The sequence below is a fragment of the Panthera pardus genome, unplaced genomic scaffold (genome assembly GCF_024362965.1).
Source record: "Panthera pardus isolate Hobbes unplaced genomic scaffold, ASM2436296v1 HiC_scaffold_6, whole genome shotgun sequence".
In the NCBI taxonomy this organism is placed as follows: domain Eukaryota; kingdom Metazoa; phylum Chordata; class Mammalia; order Carnivora; family Felidae; genus Panthera; species Panthera pardus.
The window spans coordinates 140,561,505-140,577,750 of NW_026526991.1; the positions used below are offsets into that span (position 1 = coordinate 140,561,505).

Genomic DNA, 16,246 nt, shown 5'->3' on the forward strand with positions numbered 1-16,246 from the left:
TAAAGTCTTAATAATGGGAGCTTCCTGAAGTAACACAGAGTTAAAACTGAGTTTCCTTGTGGTTGGTCTCTGCTGACAATTAGGTGCAGACTTCCTTCCCCCACACATAGATGTTCATCTGAGAAGTTTTTGAAACTTGAGCTGAATTTTGGGTACGGAACACACCATGAAAGGTGCTGGCCTACCCTGCTGGGACTCCGGTGTAGGACCCTGCAGAGTACAGGTAAACAGCAGGTGTCTACCTCGTGCTCAGGAGGCTGTGTGTGCGGTGGTCCCAGCCGTACACCTCACCTGTGCCTTCCTCTTCCTGTCCCTGATTTCATCTCCCCTCCCCTCCCTTGCAGGGAGCAGACGGGCTCTGAGTCCGGGAAAGGCTGACATGAGCCACGGCGGATGCAGGAGCCGTAAATTACGAGGGAACTGGCTTCCTCGATAGCGTTCTTTTCAGAGAACGTTGGGGAAGCATGCGTGGTGAGGGACAGCGAACCCAGGGGCTGAGAGAAGGCGTGGTCCTGCTGTCCTGTCATCTGTCATCTAAGGTGGGGGGGCTCCTCCTTGTCTGTGAGCAGGACTGGGAGCTTCAACCGTCCCCTGGGGCTTGACTGCTTTTCTTATTCTGCCCTCAGGCAGATTGATATGAAGCAGCCTGGAGGGCCTGGTTCCCCATGGACCACCCTCCCCCTCCTCGCCGCTGTGGTCCCACCTTGACCACACAGCTTCCAGGCATCGCTGGGATTCCTTCTGCAGATTGGTTTTATCCGTTTTTCCAAAGCCAGATGGCTCCTTGCCTTTAATGTTTGTTTTTTTAAGTTTATTTATTTTGAGAGAGAGAGTGATTGCTCGGGCACACAAGCAGGGGAGGGACAGAGAGAAGGAGAAAAGGAGAGAGAGAATCCCAAGCAGCACTGTCAGCCCAAAGCTTGATGCGTGGCTTCAACTCCAGAACCGCGAGATCATGACCTGAGTCGAAATCAAGTGTCAGATGCTTAACTGACTGAGCCACGCTGGTGCCCCTTGTCTTTAATGTTAAGAGGCGTGGTAGTCGTGGGCAGAAATCAGAAGGCATGGCCGATGACTGCCACTTCTCGGCCAGTCTCGGCCAGTATCCTAATTCGGTAACTTACTCTGTTTTCCTGGTAAATCACAAACATGCCCCAGAGTGTGTATGTGCACACGGGATGTTTTGGTTGTTGAGATTTTAGACAGGCTTTTAAAACGGGGGACCTGATGGAGCGTCTCCAGAAGCAACTGAGCAGACTTGGTGCTTAACTGTGTTACGTGTGCGGCCATGGCACATACACCTAAGGGCCGCAGACCGTCTGTGTGTCGACAGTGGCCGCTGACACGCCGTCAGCATCGGAAGTGCTCATCGTGGATGGTGGGATACGTTTTCCAGAAACTTTGGTTGTTTAAAAACTAGGTGTGTGTTTCACCTGGCACACGGCCTGCAAAGTGAGCTGTGAGTTTGTCGGGTCGGTCACGGGCAGTCTTTATACAGGGTGCTCGTGGTTTGCTCAGATTCGGTGAGCATGTGTCACTAGGAAAAGCAAATTCACCAATTTGTGTATGAGTCATAACTTCTCATTTGCTGTATTTTTATTAAAACTTGAGTTTTTAAGCTCTTCTGGGAATGATGGCTTGTTCCGAATATTAGGAAAAAAAATCACAAAACGTTCAGGGGCAAACCCAGCATTTTGTGTGTGTTAGTGCTTCCACTCTGTCCTTGGTACTCCGCATTTGGGGAAAAGGTCAGCATGGTGAGCCCCCCTGCTCTTCTGTGCGTGAACCTGTGGCTTTAAAATTTTAATTTATGCTTTAAGGATAAGCACCTTGCTTGCATACTTTGGATTTTTGTAGGTCCCACATTTTCTTGCTCTGTTTTATTTCATGTTTCATCTGGTCTGAGTCATTTATTTCATAAACACCCTAGCAGTTGAGTGTCTGTGGGACCAACAAGCAGGTCAGTCAGTGGAGGAAAATACTAATCAGCAATGGTTTTGGTGGACATCTATCCCCAGCGTAGATGCCTGCAGTTTCCTGTTGGCTAAGCTGTTGGGAGCCAGGTAGACTGGGGGCCTTTCTGCTCGGCCCATGTGAATAAAGTCACAAGACTCACTCTGGGTCCAGTCAGAGCCAGAACCTTGTGAGGAGGGTCTGGGACAAATGTGAGCCTAGCGAGGATTTTTATGTGTCTTAGATGACTCTGTGAGGGTGGGGAGGGCCAAGGTGAATGACATATGGTGCTTTCTCCTTTGAAATAGAAGTACAAGGCAAACAAGACACAAAGGAGGTAACTTGCGACGTCTTAGAGTCCATTGAGTGACCCCTCGTCACTGAGACCATGCTGAATGCCTCTTTCCTTCTCTTACAGGTGACATCACCCAAAAAGGATATGAAAAGAAGAGGTCAAAACTAATTGGAGCCTACCTGCCCCAGCCTCCGAGTACGTACCTTCCATGAGTACATAAAGCGTCTAATTTTAAGAGTTAAGTGTGACATGAGAGAGAAGCTTCGGAGTGCAGACCCTTCCTCTAGCCCAACTTGCACGGAAGTCACACTTCTGATGTGCAGGCCACGTCAAACTCTCTGTGTGGTTGCTCATGTTTTGTGGATACAGGGGGGCACACGTGACTTTTCTATAAATGTGTGCAATAAATTTAGTAGGTATTTCATCTGTAGAAGGCAAGAATATGTTGATTACTCTAAAATGCTTCTTGTAACCATAAAAATATGAACATTATGATGTAAACATAACTTTTGGTTTAGTGAGTTAAAAATTATTGCTATTGATTATAGTTTATATTAAGCCAAGGTTTTTGTTGGTTCACAGGGGGGCAGATCTAGAATCTAGAAACTGAATAACATCCTGCCTGGGATTATGAAATGGTAAAGGTTGGGTGTGTTCTGAAATGTGATTGTAAAATGCCGTGGATCTTCCCCTGAAGTACAAAGTCTGTTTCAGGTGTTTCCTGTGCGGAGGTTTGTAGAATCTCTGTGCACTTGAGATGCATTCTGCACATTTCAGGGAAAAGAAAATGCTACCAGGCTGGAGTTCCAACACGTTAGTTCTGATGGAGGTGTGGTTCAGTCAGAGGTGACCTTGAAAATCGGCTAGGCTTTAGGAATGGTTCCAGGCTGACCCAAGTCCTCAAGAATGAAGGATAGCAACCTAAATCTCAAAGGTGCTTCCTGAACTCCTAGTTTTCACTGTTGAAACAACATGTGTAAAGCCCAGTGAGAGGTTCAGATCTGCAGGTGCACACAGCGTACAGACCCCCGCTCTGCCCCTCTGCTCTCCAGGCTATGACATGTCCAGCTGGTGTTCCGTTAGCTTGGCAAGGGGCGCGTCCCACAGAGCACGTTCCAGGGAACTGAATTCGTGTGTTGAGTCTCCATTGTGTTTGTAGTTTTGTTTTGATTCTGTGTATTTTTCTTTCCTTCCTTGATACTTAAGAAGTTAATGTAAAGGTGGGCGTGTTGTGTTGGCCTGACTTAGCCGATGGGCTGGATTTTCCTGTTGTCTGGCTCATGGAAGGAAGAAGCTCGGTTCTATTCAGTGAATTAAAAACGAATCCGATTTCTGGCTGGCTGACACCCATGTGTGAGAGGCTTTCAGAGTAGATGTGGGCAGATGGCCAGACGGTTTTCTAACAGAACCGCCAAGCTGTTGGCCGTTTCCTTGGCCCGTCCTTGTGAATTCCTTTCTGCAGGAGGCGCCTCCGCGTTTTGGAGGAGGGCTGCTCGGGGGCAGATGTGGGCTCTTGACATTGTTGGGTTTTAATTCCTGTGACGGTGCCGCCCGTCCCCAGAAGGCATTCTTGAGCCGCGGTGGTGCAGAGGACATGGTTGACCCGTGTTGGCTGGGCGTTGAGGGTGGCCCTGTGTCGCGTTGTCCTTTGGTTTTCTTTGTGCCGTTCTGCATGGGGTCGGCAGCTCTGCTCAGTGCTGTAACAAATTTTAAAAAAACTAAAGTTTGCATTAATTAGTTTTTTTCAACTTGTTACAGCAGCGAATGGAGCTGCCGTGGTCCGGTGTAGACTGCAGCACAGTGAAGGAGCCCCGGGAAGAGCGCTGCACTCCGGCAACATCGGGGTGTGTGACATCCGAGAAGCCGCGGTCAGAGAGCGGGCGGCCAGCACCGCGGGGAACCGGCCGCTGTTTTACTTTCGCTTCGGTGAGCGCACTCCACTGAGAGAGACCCGGAGGGGGGCCTCCGGGGCCGGCCTCCCCCTGCCGCCGCCGTGCACGCCCAGCGTGGGGGACCGGAGCCGCGTGCAGGCTCAGGCGGGGCTCCGGGCTTGAGCCCCAGCCTCCAGGCGAGCTCCTGTGACTCAGCCAGGGCCCCACCGCCCCTTGGTCACAGAGCTTGTCACGATCCCCGGACCCTGATTGTCCCGCTGCCTCAGGGCCCAGTTCTGAGTCTTTCCTGTGAAAATATGATACCGTGTTTTATAATCCTATTTTCGCAGTTGGAGCACCATTTACAAAACACTAGAGAAAGAAGAATGCGTGACAAATCATAAAATTCTAGTTGAAATGGTTGGTCCTCCGCCACCCTATGTCCCTGGCCTCAGCGAGGGTGTGCTGGGCCATTCTGGCCCTGAGCTCTGCTTGGGGGCGAGTCTGCACTGCAGCACCGTCAGGTTTCCAGAGGGCACCATGCCACTGGGAAATAGGAAAACCGAGCCAGTGATCCTAGAGTGTATACTCAGAGGTAATAAGCCTATTCAGAGGCCGGAGTTACTCCAGTGGGCAATATTTTGAATATGAGAAGCCCCAAATTTGAGTTCAGTGCATCTTTTAGTAGAAAAAGAAAACAAATGTTCGTAAGCTTTAAGTTTACCCTTAGGGTTTAATCCCAAATAAAAGCCATTATTTGAAAATCAGGAAGAAATAGAGAAATGTAATGTTGCGTTGGCCCTAGGGTCTCAGAAGAGGCCTTGGCTGTGGCTCCTGCCCCTCTTCTCTGGACCAGCTTGGGGACAGAGGCGGGGAGTGCATGGAGGAGTTGGCTCTAGCTGCGGGGCCCACATCACGGTTTACATAAGCCGCGTGCGCCTGACCACAACGTGGGGAGGCAGCACCTGTCTGGGGCCGCTGCTCTGGGTGCCTGGGTCCCCCACCTCCCATGCCCTCAGGGAAGGGAAGGCAGGTCCCCCATGGTTCTAAGCTCGGGGGACCAGGTTCCCCGTCAGTTTTGCAGTTTTCTCTGCTCATCTTTGTTTCTGAGAAACTGCTGGGGTGAGCAGTTGTTCATTATGTGGAACTTTGGGGAAGTAGCATGGAAAGAAGCAGCTTCTCAGAGTGTTATTCCTTGACGAGCTCAGTCTGAGAAGTCATTCTTTTGGGTAGGATCTCATGAAAAGCATCTTGTTTGTAGTGACCCTAACCCACCCTCTGCTTTTTTACAAGGGGATTTGTGTTTTGATGAACTTTTTTTTTTTTTTACACATTATTTTTACTTACCAGAGAAAATATTAACACTTCTGTAAAGTATGCTACAAATATTCCTAAGATGTGGTTTGGGACGCACAGTTCTGAACCAGAATGGCTTGTGCATCCAGCATCTGAGCCCTGGTGCCAGAGTCCGGGGACTGTGCTCCCTACACAGGCTGCTTCCTGGCCCCATCTGCCCAGGAGATAACTGTGTTTTTGAGGAGCAGTGTTGAGCCCTGCCTTAAATCCAGATGAGAAAAAGTGTGCCAGAAGCTAGAAGGAAAGATGAAAATTGTGTGTTTACGAAGGGTCAGAAAGAATACGTTAAAGATCATTTGCAAGGAGAAAATCTTAAGACATACTCATTGGGTACTAGTGCTCCGTTACGTAGCACCTCTTTCACTCATTCCTAAACCTGATGAAACTTAAAAAACGGGAGAAGACTCTGCTCTACCAGTCTCTTCAGGCATATCTTCTATCACTGAGTCTTCACGGCCCCTGTGACAAGGCCATGGGGACGTAACGTAGTAAAATTCCGGTTACCATAAGTAGTGAAACTTTCTCAACCAGATATACTTCCTCTTTCTAATAACGTGTATGTTAGCTGGATATTACTTTCCTTGGGACTGTCCGGGCATATTTCCCAGTGGTGAGTGGTTTATGTGGGTCTGGTCTACTCTGTGCCCAGCCTGCCTTTCCTTCAGTGGCTCAATTATGAGGATTTCCCGTGACTGCGTGGTTGTGGAAATCTGGGTGAATTCTGATAATGAGAACAGGGAGCTAGTCTGTCTGCTGCTTTCCTGCTCCCTGGGAATCGGCCGTGGGACCCGCATGAATGGCCCCCTCGCAGGGGGGACCTCTCTCGGTTAGGTTAACTGTACCACGTTTGCTCCTACCAGAGACGGCAGATGGCCATGCGCAGAGTGTAGCCGGGTCTGGGTCAGCAGGGCCTTGCACACGGCAGTCCCAGCTGCTCTTCAGCTCCACGCACCTTCCTGCTGCTGGACTCTGTCTGACGGCCACCCGTTTCCAAGGCCGGCTTTCTGCATGTGCCGGTGCCCTCTGCCTGCATCTGCGCATCATTTGAAGCTCATGTCAGGTGTCACTTCTGCAAGGATCTCTGGGGTTAGAACAGGCCCCTGAACAGCATCCTACTTCTGAAATGATTACGAAGTTGTAGGTCAGTGGTGGTTGAATATGAGATGATTCCACCCCCACCAGGATGAACGAGTAACCATCTGCACGTTACAGGCCATTTGCTGGGGGGCAGGCCACCTATACAACCACGCAGGTAGCAGGCAGGGCCCTGCCCCGTGTCCTCCTGGCCACAGACCACATGTGGCAGCGAAGCAAATGTGTCCGGCAGGTGCTGGTGCTCAGTGGGTCTTGGGGAGCCCAGCTGAGGGCAGAGCTGGCGGCCAGTGTGGTGCTTAGCTCTGTGTGATGCCTCGAACATCCAGACAAATGGACCTGTTAGTGCCGTAGCCGTCTCCTATCTGTGAGCACAGCTCTATTTGATTTCCAGTTTGGGTACATTTAAGTGGTAAACGGTGACACGTAGTGCTCTCCTTGTTTCCATACCTTAGTGGTTAAAGAATAACACGATTTGGGGCCTCTGCACACTAGTTAGTTGAATTGTGTCTTATTATTATCGTGAATCCTGGATTTCAGCTCAACAACCTCGGTGTTGAGAGCTTCAACTGCAGACCCACCATCCTGACGACAGGCCTGTGTGGAGGCAGCTGTAGCTGAAACCCAGCTAATGAGGAGTCTGCTGGGTTTGCAGGTTTGTGAAGGAGTCTCCTGCAAGGGGCAGAGCTCCTAGCTTGTGAATTGTGCAATTTATAGTCTCACAGGAGATGAACTTTCTCGTCCTGTGTTGAAGGATATAGACCGGAGTGTTTTGCCATTGTGTTCCAGAGTCAGAGGATCAAGTGTGCCAGTGCTGTGGTCTCCCTGAGACTGGGGGCGGCCGGTTGTGGTTCTTCACACGAACAACTGCTGTGCTTCTCTGGTGCCCGGTGCACGATTTGGCCCAGGCCGTCTTTCTGTAACAGGAGTTAGAGTCTCCCAAAGTGCATCCCTCGGCCCAGAAGCCATGTTTGCCTGTCCCAACCTGGGCTTCAGGGGCACAAGCCTGTCCCTGGGGGCCTGCTCAGCCGAGTCATGCTGTGCCATTTGTTGATGATGGGTGGGGTGTAAGCTGCAGGGTTAACTCCCAGAGGAAAAAAAGGGTATTTAAATCAGGTTGCCTGTCTGACTTAGCATGAATTCTTTCCAGATTGAATTGCAGTAGGAAATAAGTTTCTCTCAACTAGAGGTAAACTACCTGTGTCTTGGGGAAGCCATCCATGATCTTGATCTTGGGACACAATTTGTTGCTGTCATTTGCCTGAGAAGTACTCTTGTTTTCTCACACACAGTTGTTGGTTTGGTCAGATGGACTTCCCATTATGTTTAGTGGTGTTTTACCAGCCGGATTTTTCCTCCCCAGTTATCAGTGGTTACAGCAGCAAAGCCGCCCCTGGAGCTTGAGCAGAGCTGGTGGCAGGATCTCTGATCATTCACCCGGGCAGCTGGAGATGCATCCCCTCTGGAACTGGCTCGTGTGGGTTTTTGCAAAGAGCATGTGAGGTGTCTGAGAAACGAACATATTTGAAGCCCTGCTCCTGACTTTGCATGCTCCATCCTTCCTGAGCTTCTCTTACCCGATGGGCAGAGGCCGAGAGTTTGGGTGCACTTAAAACTCCCTAAAGTTCCAGATCTTCTGCACTTTTCCACATTATGATATCTAATCAAACTAAAACACATCAACAAGAATATTGTAGCAAATTCATACTGATTTTTGGCAAGGACTTCTGTTTTGAGGAGTAGAAACAACAGTGGCAGAAACATAAGACTCGGGCTGATGGTTGGGGCAGATGTTAAGGTGACAGAACTTGTCTTTCTGTGCTGTGTTCTCATCTGAGTCAATACAAAGCAGATGCAGTAAATTTCTTACCTGTATGTGCAATGATTGTACTGGTTATTTTCTGGCAAAGGCTTGATTGCACTTGTTTTAGAAGTAAGTGCTGTTTTTTGAGAGTATAATTAGATACTAGAAGAGTAGGGGACAACCCAGAAATTGTTCTTGTGCAGACTTGAAATCTGGAAAAGTCCTCAGCAATTTTACCAGGTTCCTGAAGCAGGATCTGTGTGTGTCAGAGCCCCGTGGATGTGGCGGGCTCTGCTAGGTGCTGGGATGTGGCTGGGCTCTACAGGCACTGTCTGCCAGGGGATAAGGCCAGAGAGGTGTCCGTTCCAGCAAGGGTCCTGGGGGATGTCACAGGTGACCGTGTCCATGTCTGCACCCCAACATACATGGGAGCTGAGGTAGCAGCTGAGGGATTTGTCCAGTTGTGCATGTGGTAAGAGTCAGACCAGAGTCTGGATCAAGGTCTTCTGGTTTTGACTCTCATATACGTTTTTCTTCAAGTCCTCTTCTGTGTATCTTTCATGATTTCTTTTGAAAATATGTTGAAAACCAAGATTTATCAGTGTCTTCTTTCCCTTGCTGTCTGGAAAAGTCTTGATGTTTTCTGGAACATTTGCCATCCTGAATGACCCCGTGTTGTCTACACCACAGGTCTCCTGGCCCATGGCACATGGTGCGTCAGAGTGCTGGAGCCCCGATGGCCATATTTCCGGGTTACTGTAGGGATTGTTGTGGTTTCTGGTGTCTGGTTGCCTGTAGTGATGATGAATTCACTGGGTGTATTTGTATTTGAGGGTCTGGAATTGGTGGGTTGTTGGAGTGACAGAACTGCGTTGTCAAGAATTTTCTTCAGTGAGTCCTTTGTTCATCATGTGTTGGAAGTGGCGTCGCTGAAGGTCAGGGGCCTGGAGGCCGGGTCCCTCTCTCCCATCCTGGCCGCCCCTCTCCTCCCCCCTTAGGCTACTGGGGTTCCTTCCTCTCATGAGTCGTACTTGGCGTCCCTTTGCAACTCGAGGAAAACCAAAATCTCATGGTCATGGCTGAACTGAAGCCTTGCAGGAGCCTTGCGAGGACCCGCACGTGCTGTGAAAACATCCCATGTTGGTTCAGGAACATCACTGAGCCCCTCCTGCGGGCCAGGGGCCATTCGGCCCAGGGAGGAGAGGAGCCCACAGACATCCTAGCTCCTGACCACAGCCTCCTGAGTAAGAAGATGAAGACCACATTGTTGTCAGATGACCTCATGGCTCTCAGCGGCCTGGATTTAACTCCTGGGCAGCACTGTGTCCTGAGAAGATCACTGGTGGATGAGTAGTCTGGCAGTGAGATCATGAAGGCACTTCTTGGTGGCTTCAAGGTACCAGCTAGATTCAGCCATGTGACAAATGGCCATTGTATCAAGAGCGCAGCACCAAGCAGCACACGGCCTCTGCCACGAGGACCCAGCCACCAGAGCGTTGTTGTGAGCCTGGAGTGCTGGCGGGGTGGATCTCGAGAGGAAGAGAGAGGGAGAGCGAGAGGGAGAGCGAGATCCCTGGTGTGGGGGGGCACCCATCTCAAGGGAAGGGGCAGCTACCCGAGAACATTCACGTGCTACTTGAAAGTGTCGTGGCTGTGTACAGATGGGAAACTGAGGCCCAGGGTCACAGTGATGGGTATCCGAGAGGATGTTGTCTCTGGTGCTCTTTCCCTCAGTTCACGTGGGACCTGATGCTTAGTAAGTGCCCAGGAGATAGCTCCTCTCCATCCCTGTCATGTTTTCATTCCCCCCCTGAGATTTGTGTGTTTCTGGAGGGTTACCCCGCCTCCCATGAGACGGCTCACCTTCCAGTGACGTCTCTCAGATCCGACTCACGCATCCTGTTGTAGGCACTCTGGTTGCTCTGTGCTTTTCCTGAGAGCTGGTTTCCAGTTGTGGTGTGAACATGGGCCCTCGGCTAGCTGTGTGCTGAGCTCTGTGTGTTTGAGTAATGATTCGTGTACTCACTTTATGGAATTCGACAGGAAGCACCCTCAGTTACTACCTCTGGGTCCTCCTGTGGTGACACGTTGGAAATTCTGATTTCAGCTGCAGATTTGACTGATGGCTTCTTCCCGTCAGAACATACCTTGACAGTACTTCAGATTTCATTCGCAGTGAGGTCAGATTAAAATTAATGGTGGGTATGCACATGCTCCGCTAATATTTTAGTTTGTTTTAAATGCTCTGTTGCCAGTGACCTGTTGAAGCTGTTTTTCTTTTATCAAAATACCTCATTCCTTTTAAAACTTGTGCTGTAAGCTGTGAACTTCAGCCTGTGAAGCCTGTAAACGTGCACGGTGTTTGCATGCGAAATTGGTTGAAGACAGATGTGCACCTCTGTGGACGGGCACTGGTCTGTGTCCCGTGACTGCATTTCCCAGAAGTACGTGGTCACCTGGGGACCCGAGCGGGGTGAAAGTTAATTCCAGGAAGCGTGTTTGAATGCACTAGGTCTGTGGCACGGCTGAAGTTGAACGCCAGACTTGAATATATGCATAAATCAGGCACTGTTTGACCTCAGCGGCTGGAATATGCACATTTAGCTCTGCTTCCCGGAACTGCACTGAGATGTCTGCAAACGGATGACGTGTCATCCACAGGACGAAAGAGTGGGAGAGTCCGTGACAGGGTTTTACGATCTCTGGGGTTGACGACTAGGCTGCCAAGTGTAGCAGGGGGGAGGATGTGACAAGTGACGGTGCTGGTTTCAGGGCACCATGAGAGGGGGAGGGGTAGGCTTAGCGCCTTGGAACCGGGTGGTCCACGTCTTCCCCACTCCCCCAGAGATGTTCGTTCTCTGGAGACATGGAACTGAGAACCTTTGGAGTCGGGGTGCCAGGCAGTGCCGAACTGGAGCCTGTGCCCTGGAGGGTGAGAACAGCTTCAGCCCCAAATGACAAATGCTTCTGTGTTGACTGACAGGTGTCTCACAAGACAGGGGACTGGGGAGGGCTCTTCTTTGGGTAAATGGAACAGCTCACATAAAAGATCTGCTGCAGGTAGATAGGGTGATAACCTCACCACAGAAGACACAGGCTTGCAACTCCTTTGGTGGCAGGAAAGAAAAAATTGTGAAAGTAGAGGAGAAAAGAAAAAAACAGATTTTTCGTAAAGAATATACCGTCAGAGTGACATGTAACTTGAGAACAATACTTGAGAGGTAATGAATGCATATAACTTAAAATTTTTTTTTAAATTTTTTGAGAGAGAGAATGTGAGCGGGCCGGGGGGCGGGGGTGGTTGGGGAGGCAGAGAGAGAGGGAGACAAGGAATCTGAAGCAGGCTCCAGACTCTCAGCTGTCAGCACAGAGCCTGATGTGGGGCCTGAATTCAAGAACCACAAGATCATGACCTGAGCTGAAGTTGGAGGCTTAACCGACTGAGCCACCCAGGCGCTCCCACGTAACTTTTAAATAAATCTATCCATACACATTTTCAAGATTTCAAATTTATACATGATCTTGCTTAGTCTTCTAGGCGAAAGCAAGTTCTGGGAGGCAGGAGTGCTTCCCTGGTGGTTATGCAGCAGGTGTGGACCAGCCAGCTGGGGTTAGAACAGGAGGGGATCCACCAGGAGGGTCTCTAAGGAAAAAGAAAATCAAACTAAGACTGTTACCAGGTTATCAGTGATTGCCCACAGTGAGGAATGCATTGGAAAGATTTTTTCATTTCTGTTGGGATATTTTGAAGGATTTAACAAGTACATTGAAAACCAAGATGATGGAGCCCAAAGATAGATATTAACCCCAGAATAATAAAAGCACGTAAGATTAGAAGGGTATTTGCAACACACTACTGACTCATGATCCTAATAATGGTGTAGTGACGGCTACACTGGTGTGAAGAAGTCACGTATTGTCTAAAATGGGTAATTAAGAGGGATTGTTAAATCCATGCTTATAAATACGATGTAAATGCCAAGTGACCAATTTTCATTATGACTTAATAGTACTCCTTGATGTCATAAATTCTGTGTATCTCTTTAATGAGAATCCAGAGTAGTTTTTTTAGAAAGATGATTTGTAGACTACAACTGGGTGAGGTTCGGTAGCTGTGGACTGTTGTGTCGTCAAGAAGCGTCAGTGCGCCTGCTAGACGAGGAGCTCACGGAACCTCACCAGGCGACTGTGGGCCGGGTATCTTCTGCACAGTGCTTAACGCAGTTCACCGGGTACAGTTAGTCCGTAGTGAGGTTAACCTAACCTGTCATCTACCACAAACATGCCACCAGGAATTAAGGTGCAGAGGGGTGTGCAAGTCTTGATATCAGGGTTGTGAGTTCAAGCCTCACATTGGGTGTAGATCCTACTTCAAGAAAAAAGAATTGGGGTGCAGAAATCACCAGCACGAGAGAAGTATTAAATCCCTGATGGAAATAACTCTCGCGGAGCCATCGTGGAAAACCATAAATAGTTTCTGATAAAGCTGCTGTCTCTGGTTTACTTTCTCTGCCAGGTTTTGCCTGGTCCTTTTCTGAAGAAGCAACAATCACTGTTTGCTCAGTGCTCAGAACGTCTTTACTTCCGAACTATAATGATGAAATATTCCCCGTCAACTTACTTAGTTTTATCTAGACTGTGCTTCTTGCTGCTCTAGTTCCGAGGTCCAACAGGTATCATGGTTGCCAGATTTAGGTCAGCTTTTGACAGATACCTCTCAAGTCGTTTTTATCTGACCATTTTATCATTTTAGGTAATTCATCAAAGCCATATTGAAATAAAAAATTTTCAGCTATTTCACATCAAATGGAATAAGGTTTCAGAGTTAGAAATTTTGAATGAACAAAGATGAAAATTTATGCTCAATCCTGGTACCTGAATTGTGGTGTTAAGATACCCTATAAAATTTATTTCATAGGTAACTTAATGATAAACGTGATTTTAAATTTCCTTGAGAATTAATATAACCCTTCCTGTATGTGTTTTACATAAAGAAAATCACAACTTGATTTGTTGGGCTCTAGTTTTCTTACCCATGTTCTAGAGACTTCAGTCTCTTCACATGACCTAATAGACATTTGTGCTGTAAGGGAGGCTGTGCTGGTGTCTGAAGGCTGTAGTGTCGGGGTATGAGCCTGCCCCTGCCCAGGACGCTTCTCCCTTTCCTGTCCGTTGTCCCCAACCCTCCCCACCCCGGCCATGCCCTTGTGAGCTCTAGCTTGGCTGTAGGCATGCAGTGAGTCAGGGCTTTATTCTTCCGAATGATTTACTCTGCAAAGTGGATGGACTTTGGCTGCCAAGTAAAGCCTTATCTTACTTTGCTGTTTTCCTTAACCCAGGGGTGGATCAAGCTTTGCCTCCTGAGCGCCGGGCTCCAGTCACTCCTGCCTCTTCCACTCGCTATCACCGCCGAAGGTCCTCAGGGTCACGAGATGAGCGCTATCGGTCGGGTAAGGCACCGTGCGGCCGTGAGGTCACTGACCCCCTAGTCTGTGATGTGATGCTGAAATGGGTGGGTGGGTGGGTGCATGTCTGCAGCAGCTGTGTGGTGACGAGGCAGAGGTGCGGTGTGTTTGAATGTCCTTTGGTTGGTTGTGTGATCATAGCTGGTGACATTCTACCTCATAAACAAATATACCCTCAGGGGTACACATTAAAGCTCAGTAAACAGTGACTCTTTTCACATTCTTATAGATACTGTCTGCTATTTAGAAATCAGTGACAATTGAACAGTAATCTCCCGGGAGACAAATTTTGCAGTTTGGTTTTTATTATCTCGGTTCCTAGTATAATTTTTCATTTTAACCTCAGGATTTGTTTTTCAAAACAGTAGTGTTCAAAAAAGAAAATTCTTAAACTTTTCTATGTTCTCTGTTATTTCTTTTGTGTTTTATGGTGCTGTGTCTTAGTAATTCCGTTCTGTTGGAGCCATCACCTGGGTTTGGCTGGCTTGCATTTCTTTCGTTAATTTAGCATCAGGAAACTTGCCCAGTGATGAATTTTTTAATTATGTTTTGAGAGATTTTTTCCTGACACCTACATTCCAGTTGCTTTTTCCTGCTTCCCTCACTACAGTTTTTAAGGAAAATTGTCAGGAAGTGTCATTGTTCAGGCCACATGTGGATTGCTAATGACAGCAGTCAAAAGATCATGTTTCTGCTTTACTTTCTATTCAGCAGAGCACTTTGACAGGCTCTGTCTCCTGTGGTTTTTATAACCAACAGGTGACTTACTTATTGTGCCTTCATGTTGCAGACAAGGAATCCGAGGATACGGCACGAGGCAGCTCAGGCAGTTCACCCTAGGGCTGGGCTGGTCGACCACATAAGGCTCTCGGTTCTGTTTTCACGCCTCCTCCCAGTAGTGGGGGTGACAGGATGAACCCTCACCCCCCACCCTTTCCTGTACAGAGCTGTCTCCCTGACATCTTGGCTGTGCTCCTTCCCAGGAGGGAGGAAGAGGTAGGGCAGATCTTAGGGTATCACTGGTCATCATCTGCGGAAGAAGAGTGGGCTTGAAAGGCAGCCAATGCTGAGGGCTGCCCCTTTGCCACACACCCCAGGACGCCTGGATGTGGGGACAGTGTGGGGATGGAATGAAGCGGGAGCTGGTTCTCAACCCCACCTTCTGTTTTCCAGAGGTGTGTGAACAGCCAGCATGTGTCAGGAACCCATCCTCATTCTGGTGACCAGGCCTCTTTCAGATAGCCGGGAGGGTGGAGGCAGGCACACACGGGCTGTCAGCTTTCTATGAAATGCTTCAGCTACCTCACTGTCTTAATGCTACTACGTTAGTATTGTATGTGTGTATACAATACAAGTCATGCGTACAGTAAACACAAGTAGGTTCACATAAACATACACATAGTCACATATAGGGGAGACTCACAGGTACAGACACCCACGTAGACACAGTCACATATACAGTGGACACACAAGTACTGACACATATAGATGCATACAGAGTCACACGGACGTACAGTGGACACAGGTACATACATAGACACACACTCATACACACACCAATGTACATATAACCCCACAAAGTAAATACGTATGTAGATACACGTGTAAACACAGACGCATGTAGACACATAGGTGCGCAGCACACATGTAGACCCACAAACGTAAACACATAGGTACACACATAGATACAGGTGCATTTGTAGACCCATAGACACACATGTGTAGGCACATGTGTAGATCTGTACACAGACACACACATGTAGACGCATGTGGACACCGACACGCACAGACACATGCGGATGTGTAGACATGTACATGTAGACACACGTTTACTATCACCGGTATCTTCAGTTCTCACAGACTAGTTAAGTGTTCTTTTTTCCATCTTCTAGATGAGAAACTAGAAGTTCAGGGAGGTATGTGATTGTTAATGATAGCCCAGTGAATAGCTCATCAAAACGGTGCAAGTCTAGCTTTGTCTGGTCTGTTATCTGGCTTCTTACCACATAGAAGACTGCAACTTGTCTTGTTCTCCAGGCTCTAACTTTCTGTGTTAAATTTTTTTTTAATTGGAAATTAAGACATAGCACAGTCTATTTCCTGTGTTACCTCTGTTTCCTAATGAGGAGGGGTGGGGATGATAACCCTAAGTTTACCTGGCATTTGCTAAGGTATATTTTGCTAATCCTCCTGGCTATTGTAGGAGACAGGCGAGGTGCTGCTTGCCTCATTGTTTTTCTTTTCAAGGAGAAAAGAAAACCTCTGTCATTGAGAGAGGTTGACAAAGTAGGAAACGGTGCTGCCTTGGCCTCAGGTGCATTTCCGTGAGCCTGTGTAGGGAGAGTGGAGTAGATGTGGGAGGGAAGCGTGGGTGGAGGGTGGTAGTGGAGGAGACTGCACCTGTCTCCAT

The 16,246-nt window shown here is 48.5% G+C and overlaps 1 protein-coding gene across 10 annotated transcripts in view; it reads left to right on the plus strand.

Moving 5' to 3' along the window:
- The window catches only part of DIP2C (disco interacting protein 2 homolog C), a 413,035-nt gene that overhangs the window by 202,912 nt on the left and 193,877 nt on the right, over window positions 1-16,246 (plus strand). For 6 of the 10 annotated variants that reach the window (XM_053896044.1, XM_053896049.1, XM_053896046.1 and 3 more), the window contains exons 2-4: window positions 2,372-2,443; window positions 4,007-4,174; window positions 13,711-13,821. In XM_053896044.1, coding sequence (XP_053752019.1) covers window positions 2,372-2,443; window positions 4,007-4,174; window positions 13,711-13,821 — 351 coding nt within the window. The remainder of the gene's footprint in view (window positions 1-2,371; window positions 2,444-4,006; window positions 4,175-13,710; window positions 13,822-16,246) is intronic. The other 4 variants (XM_053896047.1, XM_053896048.1, XM_019460928.2 and 1 more) reach the window with 2 other exon arrangements.